Source organism: Hippocampus guttulatus, chromosome 5 (genome assembly GCF_054856545.1).
Source record: "Hippocampus guttulatus isolate MCC_2025c chromosome 5, RoL_Hgut_1.0, whole genome shotgun sequence".
In the NCBI taxonomy this organism is placed as follows: domain Eukaryota; kingdom Metazoa; phylum Chordata; class Actinopteri; order Syngnathiformes; family Syngnathidae; genus Hippocampus; species Hippocampus guttulatus.
Window position 1 is genome coordinate 21,261,850 of NC_141265.1, and position 16,560 is coordinate 21,278,409.

The window sequence follows — 16,560 nt, forward strand, 5'->3', positions numbered from 1 at the left end:
ATCAGACATAAAAGTATTTGAAAAGAGAAAAGTTAAAAACACCAGCCCGCTATTAATAATAACATATACGTAGACGCAGAAGTTATTTTCTCACGTACCCGTTTCTGCTTCGTGAATGCATGTGTTAAACAATGTTAAAACTAATTCGTGATGACAATTGGCATATCCTGCATTACCTATCAAAATAAAAACCATCTTTGCAAAACGACCCTCATTAGATGGTCCAAACTTGAATACAAATAAATAAAATTACATTTACTGTTCTTTGTGTTCGCAATACTGTTAATGAACAATGGGCTCCTTTATTTTTTTTTTGCTCAAAATTATGTAAAATGCATTATTTTTAAGGTAGATGTGCCGAATGATGTGGTTCTTTACACGTTCCTAAATATGGCGCCTGGACAAACACTGCTGTACCAGTATCGTGGATTCTAATTGGACCACAGTGTCACCTTTCAGCCAATAGACATATGCCTTGTTTGACTGCCGTTCACATTATTTTCAGAGAAACCCGTGTTCAAGGTGAGATGAGTCAATTGTTTTATACTTTGATTAAAACGCTTACAGTATTGAGATACAATCTTTAGATACACTGTGTACTGTGTCATCCATTATTAGAGTAAATGACCAGCAAGTAATACAACCCATATTTCTGCAAAGCGGCATCCTATCAAGCTAGCCAGATAAAGACAGCAGCGGTTTGAACGATAAGGCAAACCAACATTTGTTTACCGCGTCTGCATGCATCGTTTTTAGTCCGAGATTGGCGTTAATTTCCAGTTTAAATATTCTGATTAATAAAAGATTATAAATTAAATGACCATGCTTTTGCAGTTACACCTGTGCTGGTCTGTCTATTCTACACGGACCACTAGTATAGCTGAATTTTTGTGAGCAGTGAATATTGTTTTTGCATCTCGTCCATTCGCTGCACACCTGTGGTCGTGAGAGATCATCGGGGCCGATGGAAGTGATCACATTTTACTGAATTGGTCGTGTGCATTACCAATTACAAATTATATTTTAGTTAATTTGTCTATGCCAGTAACGTGGAGTGAGAGGCCGAACGCTCAGTAAAATGGCTTTTAATAAATTGTAATTCACACAACAAAATAAGTCATGCCTTCCTACGCCTATATCAACGTTCACATCGAGTTCGTCAATATTTGAAAACTAAAATGAGATCCTTTAGTATTGATATTTTTTTGTTTGTCGGTGTGCCAGAAGATTTTTCTTAAGTAAAATTGGTGCCTTGACTCAAAGTTTGTGAAGCACTACTTGTAAGATGTCTCCTATAGTCGTTGATTTCTTCCATTTTTCTAGGTTTGCTAGAAAAGAATATACCGTTGTGGCACAATGGGCGTCTTGTCTACACTGATAAGAGGCCTGACCAGAGGAGCGGATAGAATGTCGGAATTCACCAGCAAGCGAGGTTCAAGGACTCACAATAAAGGCAGAGGTGCAAGACCAGCTGGAGTGATGCTCTCCAGCAGAAAGTTTCTGGCAAGACAGGCCATGATTCCTGAGTTTGTGGTACCCGCTCTGGATGGGTTTAAACTCAAACCCTATGTATCATACCGCTGCCCAGCAGGAACTGAACCTCCAGTGACTGCAGAGAGCCTATTTGCTGAAGTGGTGGCTCCCCAGATCAAGAAAGACTTTAATGAAGGGATTTTTGACAAAGAGCGACTGGAGAAATATGGATATGAATCCACACAGGAGGGAAAGTTGTTTAAATTGTATCCCAAGAACTATGTGCGTTAAAATGAACTTAACATCTGTGATAAATCTATTTGCAAGGGAAGACTTCTGATGTGCACTGGCAACAGTGGCTGGAGAACCTTTGAAGTGACACCATGTTGCAAGCTGGACGTAATATTTTTATAATCGCTCTCTCTCTCTCTCTCTCTCCTAATCAAGTACAATAAAATGAACTGAACAGTTTGGTACGATAAGTACTAGATAAGTGTCATGAACCTACTGCATTTGATCGCACTTTGTCACCAATTACAAATACTACATTTGTGTGCCTCTGTTACAGCTGCCAGGTAATCAGACACATTTTAAAACACTCATAATTGGTAAACCTGCTGAGCTATGTCATTCTGAAATGTGTTTGTGAGTTGCAAGTTAGTTATAGGCTATGGCATTGGCACTTTGGTGATGTCCATATGTGAGGTAAGCAATTTGCAGTTCAAGTTTCCTTTGAAACACCCTGCATTCTTTATTTTTGGGCTCTCTAATTGCAAAACTAGCATTTTGCAAACTTCCTCCAGCTACAAATGTACAAGCAGGTCACGTGCAAAATTACACTCAAATTTGTCTGTTGTGAATGACTATATGAATCAAATTATTTCTATTGCCCTATGTTCATGTTTTTTATTTAAAATTAATTCTGGTAGAACAAAGGGTGAAATTGTGTACAGAAATTTCTTGCAATGCCATTAAAGAGCATTTCACAGAACAGTACTCCAGTTGTGATCAGACAAGTACCCATGAAAAAGTCAGTCGACAGGGATCCAAATTGTCCATGTTATTGTGGAACTGTACATTATACACCATATATATCCAAATAATAGTCAGCTCAATTCTCATAGTATGGTCAACACTGATCTTTTGCTACCTGTGCCTCAACTGGCGCCCAGTCCCACCGCCACAAGTGAAGCATATGATCATAAAATGAGCAACTTGCAAGAAGAAATGACAATGAAGAGGCATCATCATCCGGTGTGACTGTGTCGCCTGCATGAGAGGTGGTCGATGGTGGCGCAATGCCCTCTGGGATGTATTGACCACAATCGTCCTCGAGGGAAGTGTCAAAGCTGGCAGTGGGGGATTCGTACTGGATCCGCAAGTGTCCTCCGCTGTCTGTGAGGCATTCCGTTGGTTCTGCTGTAGGAGGGGAGAGGGGAGCAGGTTCCTCCAGGGACAGTCGAGACCAGTCGGCCCCATAGGCCAGTGAGTTGTGGAGGATGTAGGATGCGACAACTGGACAAGCTCCTTCAGTGGACTCTGGAAGAAAACGAGGCACAAGGTTTTTCAGAGAATGTCAATTTCTCACAAAGCCATTTCATGTACTGCGTGAACATTAACCAATGTTTTTGCAAGACTTGCTCTCATATTCTTCACCACTTAAAGTGGTTACCTACTTGTAGATTGAACAGTTTCGGTGGAAACAATCAACACAACCAAGACTTGCGCGACAGCTCATGTCTATGACTACAATTTGAGTAGCAGCAACAAAACGGCAAAGCTGAATACTAACCTGTCATCAACAATTAAATTTTTTTTTTCTTTGCTACTAGGGCAGCAACTTTCAAATATTTTATCGATCATTCCAATGAATACTCGGATAGAAAAAAATGAGCAAATGTAGTGCAAACTTTATTTTCTGATTACTGTTTTTTTATTTGGTATTGTTTAAGGTCAATTACTGGTTATTCATACTACAGCCGCAAATAACTTTTTGTAACAGATTACCAAATCGATTTATTTTTTCTCGTGAATTGATTATCATTTGGGTGCTGACTTGGTCAGTAAACCTATCAGGAAATAGGAAGAAACATTGATCATTGTTTTACAAAGTAAAAGTAGATATTTGCAAAAACAAACAATCTGCTTTCACGGGGGACTACAGAAATCAGAGAATTTACTTTTGAGAGGCTGAAATCAGCAGATTTGGCCATTTTCAATTCTATCGATGATTTAGAAATAAAGTCAAGAATGTGTTCCATCCCCTTGGCTCCTGTGGTGCGGAACGTACACTTCTACTCACCCACGGCCTGTTGACAATGAAGAATGTGAAAGTCATTGTGCATGCACGCTGCCAGCAGCAGATGCTGGTGAGTCGGATGCCACTTGAGCCGCCACACCCCGCCGCCTAACAGACTCTCACTGAAAGGCTCATGCATATTTCTGCCATCCCACAGCAGAACCTTCTCATCATAGCTGTGGGAGAAAAAAAATACAAGTCAAAACCAACCCAGAATGCAAACCTATGCTATGACCTGATTATTAACTGAAGTTTACCTGCCAGTAGCCAGAATGTATTCCCGATGTGGGTTGCTGTGAATGCTACACACACCCATCGAGTGCCTTTGTGAAAAATGACATGTAAATGTTGGGTTTTTGCTTCATCAAAACGGACAGGGAGATTAATTACCTTTTACTGATAAAAGTGGGTTTGGAGGGACCGATCCTGAGGTCCCAGCCTTTAAGCTTACAGTCATCTCCACCTGGCAACACACACGCATACGGGATTCAATTTAAGTCACATAACTTCACAACTCTGCAGATGCAAAATCGTGACTGGCCCATCCCAAGCCCGTCTCCCCCACTTCTTCCACCCCTTCTTCCATATGCACATGCATATTTGGAATGCTTGTAAATATTGCTTATGTATTATGTTGAATGTGGAAAAAGTGTGTAGATCCAGCAAAATGTCAATATTGTCTTCAAGTGACCAAATGGATTTGAGAAATCTGAAAACAAACTTAAAAAACAGGCGGTTGGTTAGCTGTACTAAATATGAGTCAATGTAATCAAGTCATTTTGGTATCAAATACTGCCCCAAATAGACCACACTCAGCAAAACACTGAGTGTATATTCACTACACTGCTAGCCCGTGGAAACTCAATACTCGGTCCTTGGACCTTGATGCGTGTTTACACCAGTTAAGACACTCCTTAAAAACGGAGCCGTGAGAACAACCTCTGGGTCGCTTTCGATGCTTTGAGGAGCGAGGAACATTGCAACACTGTTTTCTTTTCCATTTTTACAATTTTACTTACCTTTATTTCCTGTCAATAACATGGGAGATGAGCCCATCAGGTCAATTTGGGGTGTGTCAGAAAGGTTCCAGGACCAGCCGGTGGCTCAAAAGATACATTTCAAGTCCAAACTATGCTAGAACCATCTTGAGGTCATCCATGTCTTCAAAACAGGTCACGATAATGATGACCTCCTTTTCACTCAGATGGAGCCATGTCAGTCGAGTGGAGTAGTTGGACTAACACGACGATGTTCATGTCAGCCAGAAGCTGTCAGCAAACAGGGCATCGACAGCAGGCACGTTGTCGAGGTGAAGCAGCCACGAGTTGTCCGGCCACAACTCTTCACCTCTTGTGCAATGAATGAAACAAACACGGCAGGATCTCTTATTGAACTGGTTGTTCGTTTGGCCCACATTGAAGGGGAAAACTCATTTTGGCTTTGAAATGTGTCATCAGTCCTGGAACTTATCTGACACACCGCAAATGGCATATTCATTTGACGATATTGGAATATAATTCTCCTGCAGGAGAACAGCTCTCTATGTTTTCAGCAAGTGCAGAATTTGAAATGACATGGTAGTTTAGATTAACACTGGGTCATTCAAAAATGACACCTTACGTGCTTGCCAGTTGCCACTCATTCCTGACCAAAAATTGGCCTTTAGTTTACACACGCACGCACGCACACACACACACACACGCACACACACACGCACACACACACACACACACACACACACACACACACACACACACACACACACACACACACACACACACACACACACACACACACACACACACACACACACACACACACACACACACACACACACACAAAGCTGAAACAACTGCAACATTTCTAGTCATTGGTGGTGCAATGGCTACCAGTAGGGGGTAGTAATTGTGTTCTGAAGCAAGACATGCAGTGGTGTGGGGGGGGGGGGGGGGGGGGGGTAGAACTAAATTGCAAGTACTGGTATATGTGTGCAACCGTGAGAGAGAAAATTTCAGAAAAGGGTGTCATTACCTGAGTAAACCAACTGCGTGTCCCAGTAGGAGAAGGCTGAGATCCAAGCCTCAAAGTCGTGGGCCTTCCACTGTGACAAAGTCACCAGAGCACCTTCAGCCAAAGACAGCACACTGACACAACCCGCAGAGTCGCTGCACACCACCCGCACATCGCTGCTGCTCAAATAAGACAAGGGCGAGAAAAAGTAACCTGGGGATTTATCTGCCTACTGTACCATTCATTACCTGTCATATTCAGGAAAGTTAAGATGGCTGTGCAGGAGACAGGGTCTCTTTACCTGTCCATTCTTCCAGTAGACCAATCTAAAGACAGCGCCAGCTGGTCTGCCCCCAGTTCCGCGTTGCACAGAGTCTGCAGATTGCTGCTGCCTTCCTACTTATGAGTGTTGATAACCAACCACGTCATCGGATTAAAAAAAAAAAGCCCAGAGAAATGGAAAAGGAAATCGACAGCATGTTTCAAATGATTTTGTATACCGCATCTATAATTGTGCTCATTGACAGTCTGTCATATTAGACCACCACGATGATGTGGATGCAGAAACTTGATTCCTCAAGTGCCACATTTCTCACCTGGCAGGCTGCAAGTGCATACAGCTGCAGTTCTCCAGTGGCAGCAGCCAGTCCCAGAATGACTTTTTCTGACACAGGCACATGACACCTGAGGAGATAAGGATTGCGTCATAAATTTATAAAAGAAAAAAAAATCTTGACAAGAGGACCTCGAAAAAATAATCACACATTAAATTGCAAATCACAATATTAAGGGGAAGAAAAACAGCCCTTTAAAGAGAAGATACAAAATGATTGTCAACGACAGGCTGCTATTTATTAATGGAAGTCTTTCAGGTTCTTACCACTTCAAATCTAAAATGGCAGGTGTGTCTATACGCTGTAGCTCAGTGAGAGGAGGACCCAAAGCCTCTCGCTGATATTCAAAAAGGTACAAACGACCAGTCCGGCTTGGGGCGCCATCTTCTTCCCCTTTCTACAGCAGTAATATAAAAATGCAAATGTTCATCAACGTTCAGAAAAATGCAATACACTGCTTATGCTAGTCAGTCAGGACTAAGAATGTTCTAGCTGACCAGAAACAAATAACTTTAGCTAATAATACAAATGACTGAATTATTCAATTAGTCAATGGTCCAAACATCTCCATTATTGCTGAAGTGAAAGGCCAGAAGTGAGAAAACAGACATGCTGTCTGTTTTTTAGCAATGACTGCAATGGTCATTCCCAAACCGCGGCACACTTGGTACAGTAATCTCTCACGGCACACGAATTAATGATAGCTCACGGAATACTCATTTTATCAAATAAAAATATTAAAATTTCAAAAAATTATTTAGTACAAATCATTTCTTTGTTGTCATCTGTACTCTATATGCCAGTGATGTCTATTGACAGACAGAACAAATAATGCTGTTCCACAACATGGCAAAAAGTGATTCCCATGTGCACCTGTTGCCATTAATGCAACAGAACATGATCAACTTTGTGTTCAACTAAACAGACATTTCAGAGAGTAATTGACTTAAAACAAGAACAGTATTATTTCATTATTCATATTTTAGGTGACATTTTGTTTGGTAGTATTTTGTGAGATTTGTCCAAAGTTCAATGAGGGTTGTAAAAAAAAGGTTGGACTCAAAGACAGAAGACAGTGCTAGAGGCAGAGTTAAAGATGTTAAGATTTGCTTTGGGAGTGAGGAGGATGAACAGGATCAAGATGAATAGCTCATCAGAGAGGCCGCACAGACTGAAAGTGTTCTAAACAAAGCTAGAGAGGTCAGATTGAGATGATTTGGAGAATGTGTGGAGGAGCAGGGATATGTAGATGATTGCTGGAAGCAGAGCGACCGGGTGGGAGGTAAAAAGGAAGACCAAAGAGGAGATTTGTGGTTGTGGTGATAGAAGACATGCACAGAGCTGAAGTAAGAGCAGAGGATGCAGAGGACACATCTTGATGACTCGCAGTGGTCAGTGGTCGGTCGCCCTGGAAAAGACTCAAGTCGAAAGGAAACAAGACGACATCGACCCCATTGTTTTTCTTCCATTTAAACGGTGAGTAGAAGAGCCGGTAACACTGATGGCGTTATCTACATCAAACTTAGTCCAGTCCAAAAAAGAGAATTTGAATTGTTTCTTCTGACTACCCAACATGTATCATTTGCAACTTTCAAAACCAAAAGAATGGATGACGATTTGCTCGACTGGAACCAAACCAATACCATTAAAGGGCATTGACACTCACCCCCTTTTGGAGCTGGTAAGTCCCGCAGGCCAAGAATCGGTGGCAGTTCGAGACAGGGCACCATTCCACGGTGTCAGCACTCAACTCTGTGTCAAACACTTGCAAACTGCGGGTTCGTGACTTCCAAGCCATGCCCAACTTTTCCGCATAACGTTATGGCACTGATCCAAAAGCTGGAAAGCGGTTTAATGTAAACTTTATTATAATACGTCTCAAAAAGAAAGGCACATAAAAAAGGCATCATTTGGCGAACTAATCTCATAAATCGCTAGCTAGCTTGAAAGCTAAAGTTAGCTTGACTGCAATGCCAGTAGTATATTACTCTATCCGACAGCAATGACCAGGCTATATGCGACACAAGTGTGCGACAATCGACAGACTTATAAAAGGAATATAAATGGATTTCGGATAAACTCACGTTACAAGTCTCTTCCAGGCATTAAAGATGCTGGGGTGCAGGTTGATTAGCGCCACCTTGCTTTCCGGTGTATGCACCACCCCATTACTTAAAAAACAAAAAACAAACCAAAAAAAAAAGCCATTAAAAACAGCCATAACGCTCCTCTGGCCATTTTACTGATGCCCCCCAAAAATAAACACATATTAATAGTTTTCAAGATGCAACGAATACACAACTTCAACATCCTGTTCAAAAATTAGTTTCACATTTTTAATATATGCTGCAAATAAGTTGTGAACCTTAAACGAAAAGTGAGTTTTCTCTTTCGCATCCCTAACCAAGAACATTGTTTTAAATGTGTCCTATGAAGAAAAAAAATGAAAATCAGTGTTGTTTTCGTGACGTAGGACTCGCAGCGGTTCCAAACCGTGACGTCTCCTGTCCGGTATGGAACACACCCCTCCTCTCGAGCCTTGATCGGATATCAGGACGCGATGGATTTCAGCGTTAAAAAGCTTGCCACGGGGGCTGGATTGCTTTTTTCACGGGCTGTGCAGGTATGAAATGCCCCCATATCAAGCTCGTGCATAGCACTGTCGTACACCGACACTGAATTCTACCATACGTTTCGAATCTACAGTCCCCGTCTAATGCTGCTGTGGGAGATGGCTAACGCTACCGTAAATTGACATATTGAAGATAAAAACAAACCACATAATACGTTGGTTCACGTTTGGCCTTAAATTGTTTTTCAAGTTAGCATTGTTTTTAAGCCTGTTTATACTGTATTGATGCAGAGATGTTGATGGTGACAGTCTGACAGAAGAATGACGTATGTTACCTGTAAATTTTATAAATATCAAAAATTAGTTGTTTTGAAGATGCAAATTATGTACATTACATAGGTATGAATCGTGTTGTCTGCTGCTTCAGTTTACAGGAGAGAAGCTGGGCCAGGCGGAGAAAACCGAGTTGGATGCTCACGATGAAAACCTAATGATTCGCGCAGACTGCACCAAAAACTGGACTGAGAAAATCTACAGACAAGCAGTGGTCTTGCTGCAGCCCAATCCAAGTAAGACATCAATATCTAATATTGAAATCTCAAAATAAGAGTCATATGAACAACAAAGTCTCGGCATAGCCAAATTAGAAGAAGTGACGGGTCCTTTTTATATCATTTTAGTAAAATACACAATTGTTAAAATAGAAAGCCACATAATTTAGTACAACTCGATACCATGCCACACAAAATTGATAAATATGATTGACACAAACAACAGTTGTAATGTTTACAAAATTGTGGCATTATTCAGGAAACTGAGGAGTCTGCTCTTTTATAGGCTTCACTACACACAGTACATCCTCTGAACTGACATGACTGTAAACTTGTAACTAACCTTGCAGTATATTTACAACTATAGTACAAGAGGCATCCAATCTTGTGTTTCCTCTCAGACTATTGAAAAGCAGAATTCTACAGAATCCGTTTAATTGGAAGAAACAAACAAGATTGAGGGTTTAACCCACTAGCGCATTTGTTTTTGATTTGTTTTGTATGGACACTCATCAACATACCACACCGTATACTTTAGCTTGTATTTGCTAGGTTAGAAACCAAACTCAGAGGCCCAATGCTAAAATGTGCAAGTAATAGACGACCCCCATAAAAATCTTGAGAATTGCCTCTAATGATAGGTCATAGGTTTCAACCGTAAATTTATCACAATCTACAATACCAAAATACTTGAATATAATTTTCAACTCATCTAAAAACATTACCATCGATCCATCCATGTTTTTTTGTCGAGCTCATCCTCATTAAAGTCACAGTTGAGCTGAAGCCTATCCCAGTTGATGTTGAAGGAGAAGTGGTGTTCACCCTGGACTAGTTGCCCACGAATTGCATTCACACCTATGGACAATCTAATCTTCAATTAAACTGCATGGATGTTTTTGGAGGGCCCCGGTGGATGAGTGGTGAGCTCGTCGACCTCACAGTGCAGAGGTCACAAGTTCGATCCTGGCTGTGGAGTTTGCATGTTCTCCCCGTGCCTGCGTGAGTTTTCTCCGGGTACTCCGGTTTCCTCCCACATTCCAAAAACATGCATGGCAAGCTGATTGAACACTCTAAATTGTCCCTCGGTGTGGTGTGAGCATGGATGGTTGTTTGTCTCTGTGTTTGGCTGGCAACCGGTTCAGGGTGTTCCCCCCCCCCCCCCCCCATTGCCCGAAGACAGCTGGGATAGGTTCCAGCACCCCCCGCGACCCTTGTGAGGATAAAGCGGATCGGAAAATGGATGGATGGATGGATGGCTGAATGTTATTGTAATGTGGGAGGAAGCTGGAGTACCTTGGAGTAACATGCAAACACCTCACAAGATGTCTGGGGTCAAGACCTTGAGCCTTGGAACTGTGAGACAGGCATAATAACATTACCACACTTAACATTAGCCCTCAGAAATAAATGTCTTACAAATGATTGGATTTGAAAAAAATGCTCCAGTGTACGACAACGTTAGGATATAGGGGACTGCTTCGGAGCCTGTAAAAGCAATTTCCAATTAAACACTTTATTCCATGTTTGATTTGGTGATACACAGTTTTTTTTCTCAATCTGTCACACGTGGCTCTTTCTTTAGTTCGGCACTTACTGTAGCTTTCGTTGAGAAACTGGCTGACAAAAACTGATCAGGTGTGAACTTCCACCACCAACAGCGATTCTGTTTTTTCTGTATCGTCATGAGTTTACCATCCTTGCTTTCGCCAACATCAACCCCACAAGGAGTTTTGCGTGCCTGTCGGACCTCTCCTGCAATCTTTTATCACTCTATCAGACGGTGGCTAATGCAAGCAACTCCTCTGCTTTTATGGAGCGCTGTCAAGAGCAGGGCATTTGCGTAGCATCTACAGTGATAATTTTACAGTTTGAGCCCTGCGAGTCCCAGGGACTCGCTGATCAGAAAAGTATGAGCCCCATTATGCATTTAGAGAGCCCCAAATTTCGAATTCTGAAATGGTCTACTTATTCAATTGCATATGATAATAACACAAACAACAACAATATACATTGATAATAGGCTTATTTCTTATAAACAAATGCTGCAAACATTTTAATAATACAGGCATACAAGATTTGCTGAGAAATACGTTCTTATTTCATCCCATGGTTCAGTCTTTGAGTTCATAAATTCTCCTCTCTTTACTCTGCTTCCAGTGATGCAAGGCTTTCTCAAAGTCAATTATCATCGAAAAAACTATCCAACTTTAGCTACTTCCTCTGTGTTATCTTCGCAATAAACTTTCGCAACACTTGTTTTAGCGTTACACAGCTTGGCAATCGTCTGCCGATCTCGCCAATCTCGTCTCGCGAGAACGGAAATCTGGTCACGCGAGATTACTTAACGCGAGATCAAAACAACAATGGTGGCCATTGTCAAACTGCGATCGTTGCTGGAAAAAAAGATGTACTGTAGTTTTTTTTTTGTTGTTGTTTTGACTGAGAAATTTCCTTGCGTCCCAGAAACGCACATTATTTGGAACTGTGCGTCCCGCGGGAAAATTATGCGTCTAGGACGCGGGACGCACAGATAATGAGATGGCTGCATCTAATGACATTAGAGAGCACCAAAAAAAAACAAAAAACATTGTTGTTAGACTATACAGACAAATGGATAAATCACACACCGGTGTGATCATACACTTTTTAAAAAAGTGATCGGTACACTCTAGCACAGCAGAATGTCGGTGCAGTTAATTGAAGAGACGGGCATATTTCCGACCACACCCTTTGTAAGTACGGGTAATGGCCTTCTCAAACGACGCAATGCTTTCGTTGTTCATGACAGTTACACTGTCAGTCTACCAGATCAATATAATTCTGTGTCTTGTACCGGGCGAAATGTCACACTACAAGTCTGTCACCGACCAAACCCCGCCCAATCGACGCGTGCTTCCTCCAACATTCAGTCTATGGCAGTGGTCCTCAACTAGAAATGCTGTAGGTCCAATTTTTTTTTTTTTTTTAAATAAGACCAAGGTCCGGTCCCATGTACGGCGGTCATGGGGAGCAGGGCTATATGCCCATTTAGTATGGTCAAGCCAAGATTATACAAATCAACACTCATCACAACCAACCAATAATGGGGTGCATGAAAATAACAATTATTCACTTTGCCAGTACACAGCAAATAATGAGAGGTATTGTGTTGAGGTACAGGAACTCTTTTATTTTGTTAAATTGTGCCTGCTTAATAATAGAAATAGCCCTTTTAGGGAAATAAGACATTTTTACTTTAACTTTGTTAAACAGTAGTTGTCTTTTTTTCCCCTTAATTTAACAAAAACAAAACAAAATACTCATTTTACCAAAATAAATACTAAACATGAAAACAAAAATGTCCTTTTCATTTGTACAATTCCCCTTTTCACATCCCCTCTGAAATATATCAGAAGAGGAGTTAATAACCATTTTAAATACTGACACAAGGGAGCACAGGAATGTGCAGTGCTGTTCTTCCACTAAAGGTGAATGCAATGTCTGAGGCATGCAAATATTATTTGAGGACGCCATTGGGATGTTCATTTACCATGTTGCGGTGTTCTGCTGTTAAACAGCTGCAAAGATCCCCGGGTAGACGGGAGCAAAACTGCACACAATCGAAACCTCCCGCTATTCGTCTTGTCTAATTGTCTGTGTGCGGCTCTCCTGGGCTGAAGCTGTGAGCACACTGTGGCGTCGCGCATGCGTCTGTTTCCTGACACAATCATCCATTTTGAATGCGTGTGTATTGGGATGGACGCGTGCTGACGCTTACGTATGGCCACACCTTAAGTTCAGAGGAGCCAATCAGCGCGTCGTTATCGCCGACATGCCCTGCTCAGCCAGGGTCTCCAGTTAGTCAAACATTATACAACAAACACACAGTCGCGCTGCTGCGGTCCTCTGCAATACATCTGTTAGTGCACGCAAAGAATACAACGGATAATTTTAACAAGCGATCGCGGTAATGCGCAGATTATAGTCCACAAATGTAAAATGTATAACGTAAAAATCACTTTATAATTTTTTATTTTATACAATTTGCCGAGGGTCCGGACAGAGGAGGTCGGCGGTCCAGTAGTGGATCGCGGTCCGCTAGTTGAGGCAGGTGGGTCTATGGGCTCATGTCTGTCAGGGAGGCAAGACAAACACCTGAAAGTCATGTTGACGGGCATATTATGCGCATTCGTTTGTGATATGAAAAATAAGTGTAAATCGCGGACATAATTACATGAATCATTTTGGGACAAAATATTTCCCTATAGGTTTTAAGTGATACAGCCACGTCTACACACACAGTTGCAGCCACGAGGTTGCAAGGCGTCACGATGGAGTTAGATGTTCGAAAATGAAGTGGTCCATTTTGAAGTGGTCAGGCACTGTTTCCTAACCAGGGGGACACGTATATGAGCACATTGCAGGAGGTTTGTGGAAATATTCAATTTCTTTCAAAGTCACAACGGCCTCTTGACAAATCAAGTGACTCTTTAAAACTCAGATTACCGATGAAAAGAAGGTTTAAAAAAAAAAAAGAATGCGTATTTAAAAGGGGACTTATTCAAAGGAGTTCCAATTTTTTGTGGTAAATGTTATTTAAAGCAAAGGCAGGTTCATTCTTTATTTTGATTCAGAAATAGACTCCATGCCCACGACCTTCATGAGGATAAGCGGTTCGGATAATTGGATGGATGGATTTTTGGGGGGTTTTATATTACTTGTTTGTTTTGAAGGCAACATATTTAGATGCTGTTTAGTTTGAGTTAAATATTCGACAATGCCTCAGAATTAATGTTCACATACCAATTACAATGATTTTCATTTAATAATCAGTTAATACGTTCTGCTTTTGGAGAATCAGCACATTTGAGTGGGGGTGTACTCATGGTATGACAAGAGGTTCAGGGGTACACAATGGAAAAAAAAGGTTGGGAATGTTTTGCACACGCTATCTATCACCAGCTGTTGATGAACAGTATAATGCAAGACTGAAAGAAGAAAATGCACCCTCATCCTCAGACATAGCACTATTTTTATTTTAATATTACTGTGTTACTCAAACTAAAAGAGTACAGTTATGATGATTTGCATCGGGGAAAAAAAGTCAGAAGCGCACACTCAAAATTTTGTAGCGTTTTAACATTTGGTTTTGTTTGATTCTGCATGCTACAGTTGACCACACTGGTGAGTATTGTACCTCTTTACTCGAGCCCTATTGTGGGAACGTTCTTTTCACTTCAGTCAATTGTACAGATTTGGCTGTAAAATTTACATTTCACTGCATTAAATCACCCAATGTCACCGGATATTTTGAATCCGAATCCTTCACACGGCAAACTGACGGTGGGTCAGAATGGGTGAATGGTCAGCCTTTCCAAAATAAAACCCAGATATTTGCAACTTACAGACCTCCATATTAATTTTACAAATTTGCGGTTAATCATTCATTTCAAGAAAATAAACAGTCATTCGCTCATTGTGAAGGGATTCTTGCAGATTTTGGTGGTTTGAGGAGTAGAGCTTTCACAGCAAGCAAACATTATTAAGGAAAAATGACTCATTGAGCAGGAAACACCATTGGGACAAAAAGCTTTCCACAAAGGGGACAGGTGTTATCTTGCGCCTGTGGGAATGTTATCTTTGCCATTTATCTATTTTACATTCATTCAATTTTTTTCTCCCATATTTGAAATTTCACACCAGGGGCGGAGCTACGTGGCGGCATTGGCACTTTTTGGCCGCCGACAAACCTGAGAGAAAATTTTGATATATGTGATTTCTCTTCCATTTTCACGTGGATGAAGTATTCTTCGATCCATTGATACTCTGCCACACATTATTTATATTTACTGCAAATGAAAAAAAATGCTACTACCGGTAATCTGAATGCAAACTTCGCCCCTCACTCGGGTGTTATGTCATCCTGGCCACCCCATTGAAATTTTTTTGGCTACGCCCCTGTCTCACATGAGCCGTGACTACTTAGTGTATGGCTGCATAGAGTAGATCGAGAAACCTTTGAGTCTGTGTCGTGATGATGTGCAGTCATGTGTTGTATCAGTGTTGTTTTTATTTGATGCTGATGATGAGTCAGCTAGGCTTTGATATCATGTACCGGTAGTTACAGTATATAGCATTTGGCTGCTCAGCGACTCATTGTATTTATTTTTTTTTTTTGACAAAGCTTGAAAAGTCACAACACCTCGTAGAATGGAACAGATTAGGATTAACTTTCTTTTAATTGACCACCTGTTCCTACAAGCTTTGCCTTCATCTGTTTCATAAATACCACAGTGTATGATGATTTGTCCCACAATGCACAAATTATTGCTTATCACTGTAGTGTGATGTTATTAACATTGGCAAGATTTTGTCCTATAATATCATATTGTGAGTTATTCTATGATTCCCACCACTACTGGAAACTTCCACTTGGCATATACTGAAAAATGCAAAACACAGAATTTCGAACAAGTTTTTCTCGATAGCTGTTTGAAATAATGAAAAAAATCGAACATATGAACTGTCTGCAACATGCCGAGCAGAAAGGGCCCGTTGGAAAGCAAGTGTAGATTGCCAGAGGACAAAGATCCCCAGAGGGAGAGGGCGAGTAGGAGTGATGGTGGTCACCGTTATACTTAACCATAAGAAAATTCATAGTTAGCCACAGCCCATCGTATCCTATTCCAAGGCAGGCCCCCCTTTTCTTTGTGTGATTTTCGCAGGCCAATTTTTGAGAAGCAAACGTTTGTCATTGAGGGCTTTGTAAATTCCCCATTAGCCGTTCATATTGTGCTTTCTCTTTAACACCTATCATGCCGTCGTGTCACTGATGCGATCATGGAGTTATCTCCTGAAGTGTCCTTAACAGTCTGATAATTATGGCTTCATCAGTTATTCTATCCCATCGTATTATGTAAACAGCAAAAATCCATTTAACAAACCACACGGAAGCATGTCAGACAATCATACAGTATTTTGTGCAACTGGACAAACAGTGGGTGCTCTCGTGTGGATGTTCATCTCCACGCTCGCCACTAGTGGTCACACTTACTCCAC

The 16,560-nt window shown here is 41.2% G+C and overlaps 4 protein-coding genes across 9 annotated transcripts in view; 2 read left to right on the forward strand and 2 right to left on the reverse strand.

The window, feature by feature from the left end:
* Window positions 1–141, reverse strand: part of pnpla7b (patatin-like phospholipase domain containing 7b) — a 37,402-nt gene extending 37,261 nt beyond the window's left edge. For both annotated transcript variants that reach the window (XM_086110752.1, XM_086110751.1), the window contains exon 1: window positions 99–141. The gene's annotated coding sequence lies outside the window, so the exon portion shown is untranslated. The remainder of the gene's footprint in view (window positions 1–98) is intronic.
* Window positions 142–416: 275 nt separating this feature from the next.
* Window positions 417–1,958, forward strand: mrpl41 (mitochondrial ribosomal protein L41). Its single transcript, XM_086110788.1, has 2 exons — window positions 417–522; window positions 1,324–1,958. The coding sequence occupies exon 2, from the start codon at window positions 1,357–1,359 to the stop codon at window positions 1,762–1,764; it is 408 nt and encodes a 135-aa protein (XP_085966914.1). The 5' UTR covers window positions 417–522; window positions 1,324–1,356; the 3' UTR covers window positions 1,765–1,958.
* Window positions 1,959–2,365: 407 nt separating this feature from the next.
* Window positions 2,366–8,618, reverse strand: dph7 (diphthamide biosynthesis 7). Of its 2 annotated transcripts, none has more exons than XM_086110764.1 (10): window positions 8,481–8,618; window positions 8,063–8,235; window positions 6,663–6,793; window positions 6,379–6,466; window positions 6,084–6,178; window positions 5,804–5,958; window positions 4,163–4,235; window positions 4,030–4,095; window positions 3,776–3,948; window positions 2,366–3,012 (listed from the first exon to the last, which is right to left on the reverse strand). In XM_086110764.1, exons 2-10 carry the CDS (start codon window positions 8,192–8,194, stop codon window positions 2,603–2,605), a joined length of 1,323 nt encoding a protein of 440 aa, XP_085966890.1. In that variant the 5' UTR covers window positions 8,195–8,235; window positions 8,481–8,618; the 3' UTR covers window positions 2,366–2,602. The 2 variants fall into 2 exon arrangements, with proteins under 2 accessions (XP_085966890.1, XP_085966889.1); XM_086110763.1 differs by having other exon boundaries at window positions 5,804–5,961.
* Window positions 8,619–8,896: 278 nt separating this feature from the next.
* Window positions 8,897–16,560, forward strand: part of sh3glb2a (SH3-domain GRB2-like endophilin B2a) — a 31,842-nt gene continuing 24,178 nt past the window's right edge. For 2 of the 4 annotated variants that reach the window (XM_086110770.1, XM_086110771.1), the window contains exons 1-3: window positions 8,897–9,019; window positions 9,396–9,537; window positions 14,674–14,685. In XM_086110770.1, the coding sequence (XP_085966896.1) occupies window positions 8,957–9,019; window positions 9,396–9,537; window positions 14,674–14,685 (217 nt within the window). In that variant the 5' untranslated portion in view covers window positions 8,897–8,956. The remainder of the gene's footprint in view (window positions 9,020–9,395; window positions 9,538–14,673; window positions 14,686–16,560) is intronic. The other 2 variants (XM_086110772.1, XM_086110773.1) reach the window with 1 other exon arrangement.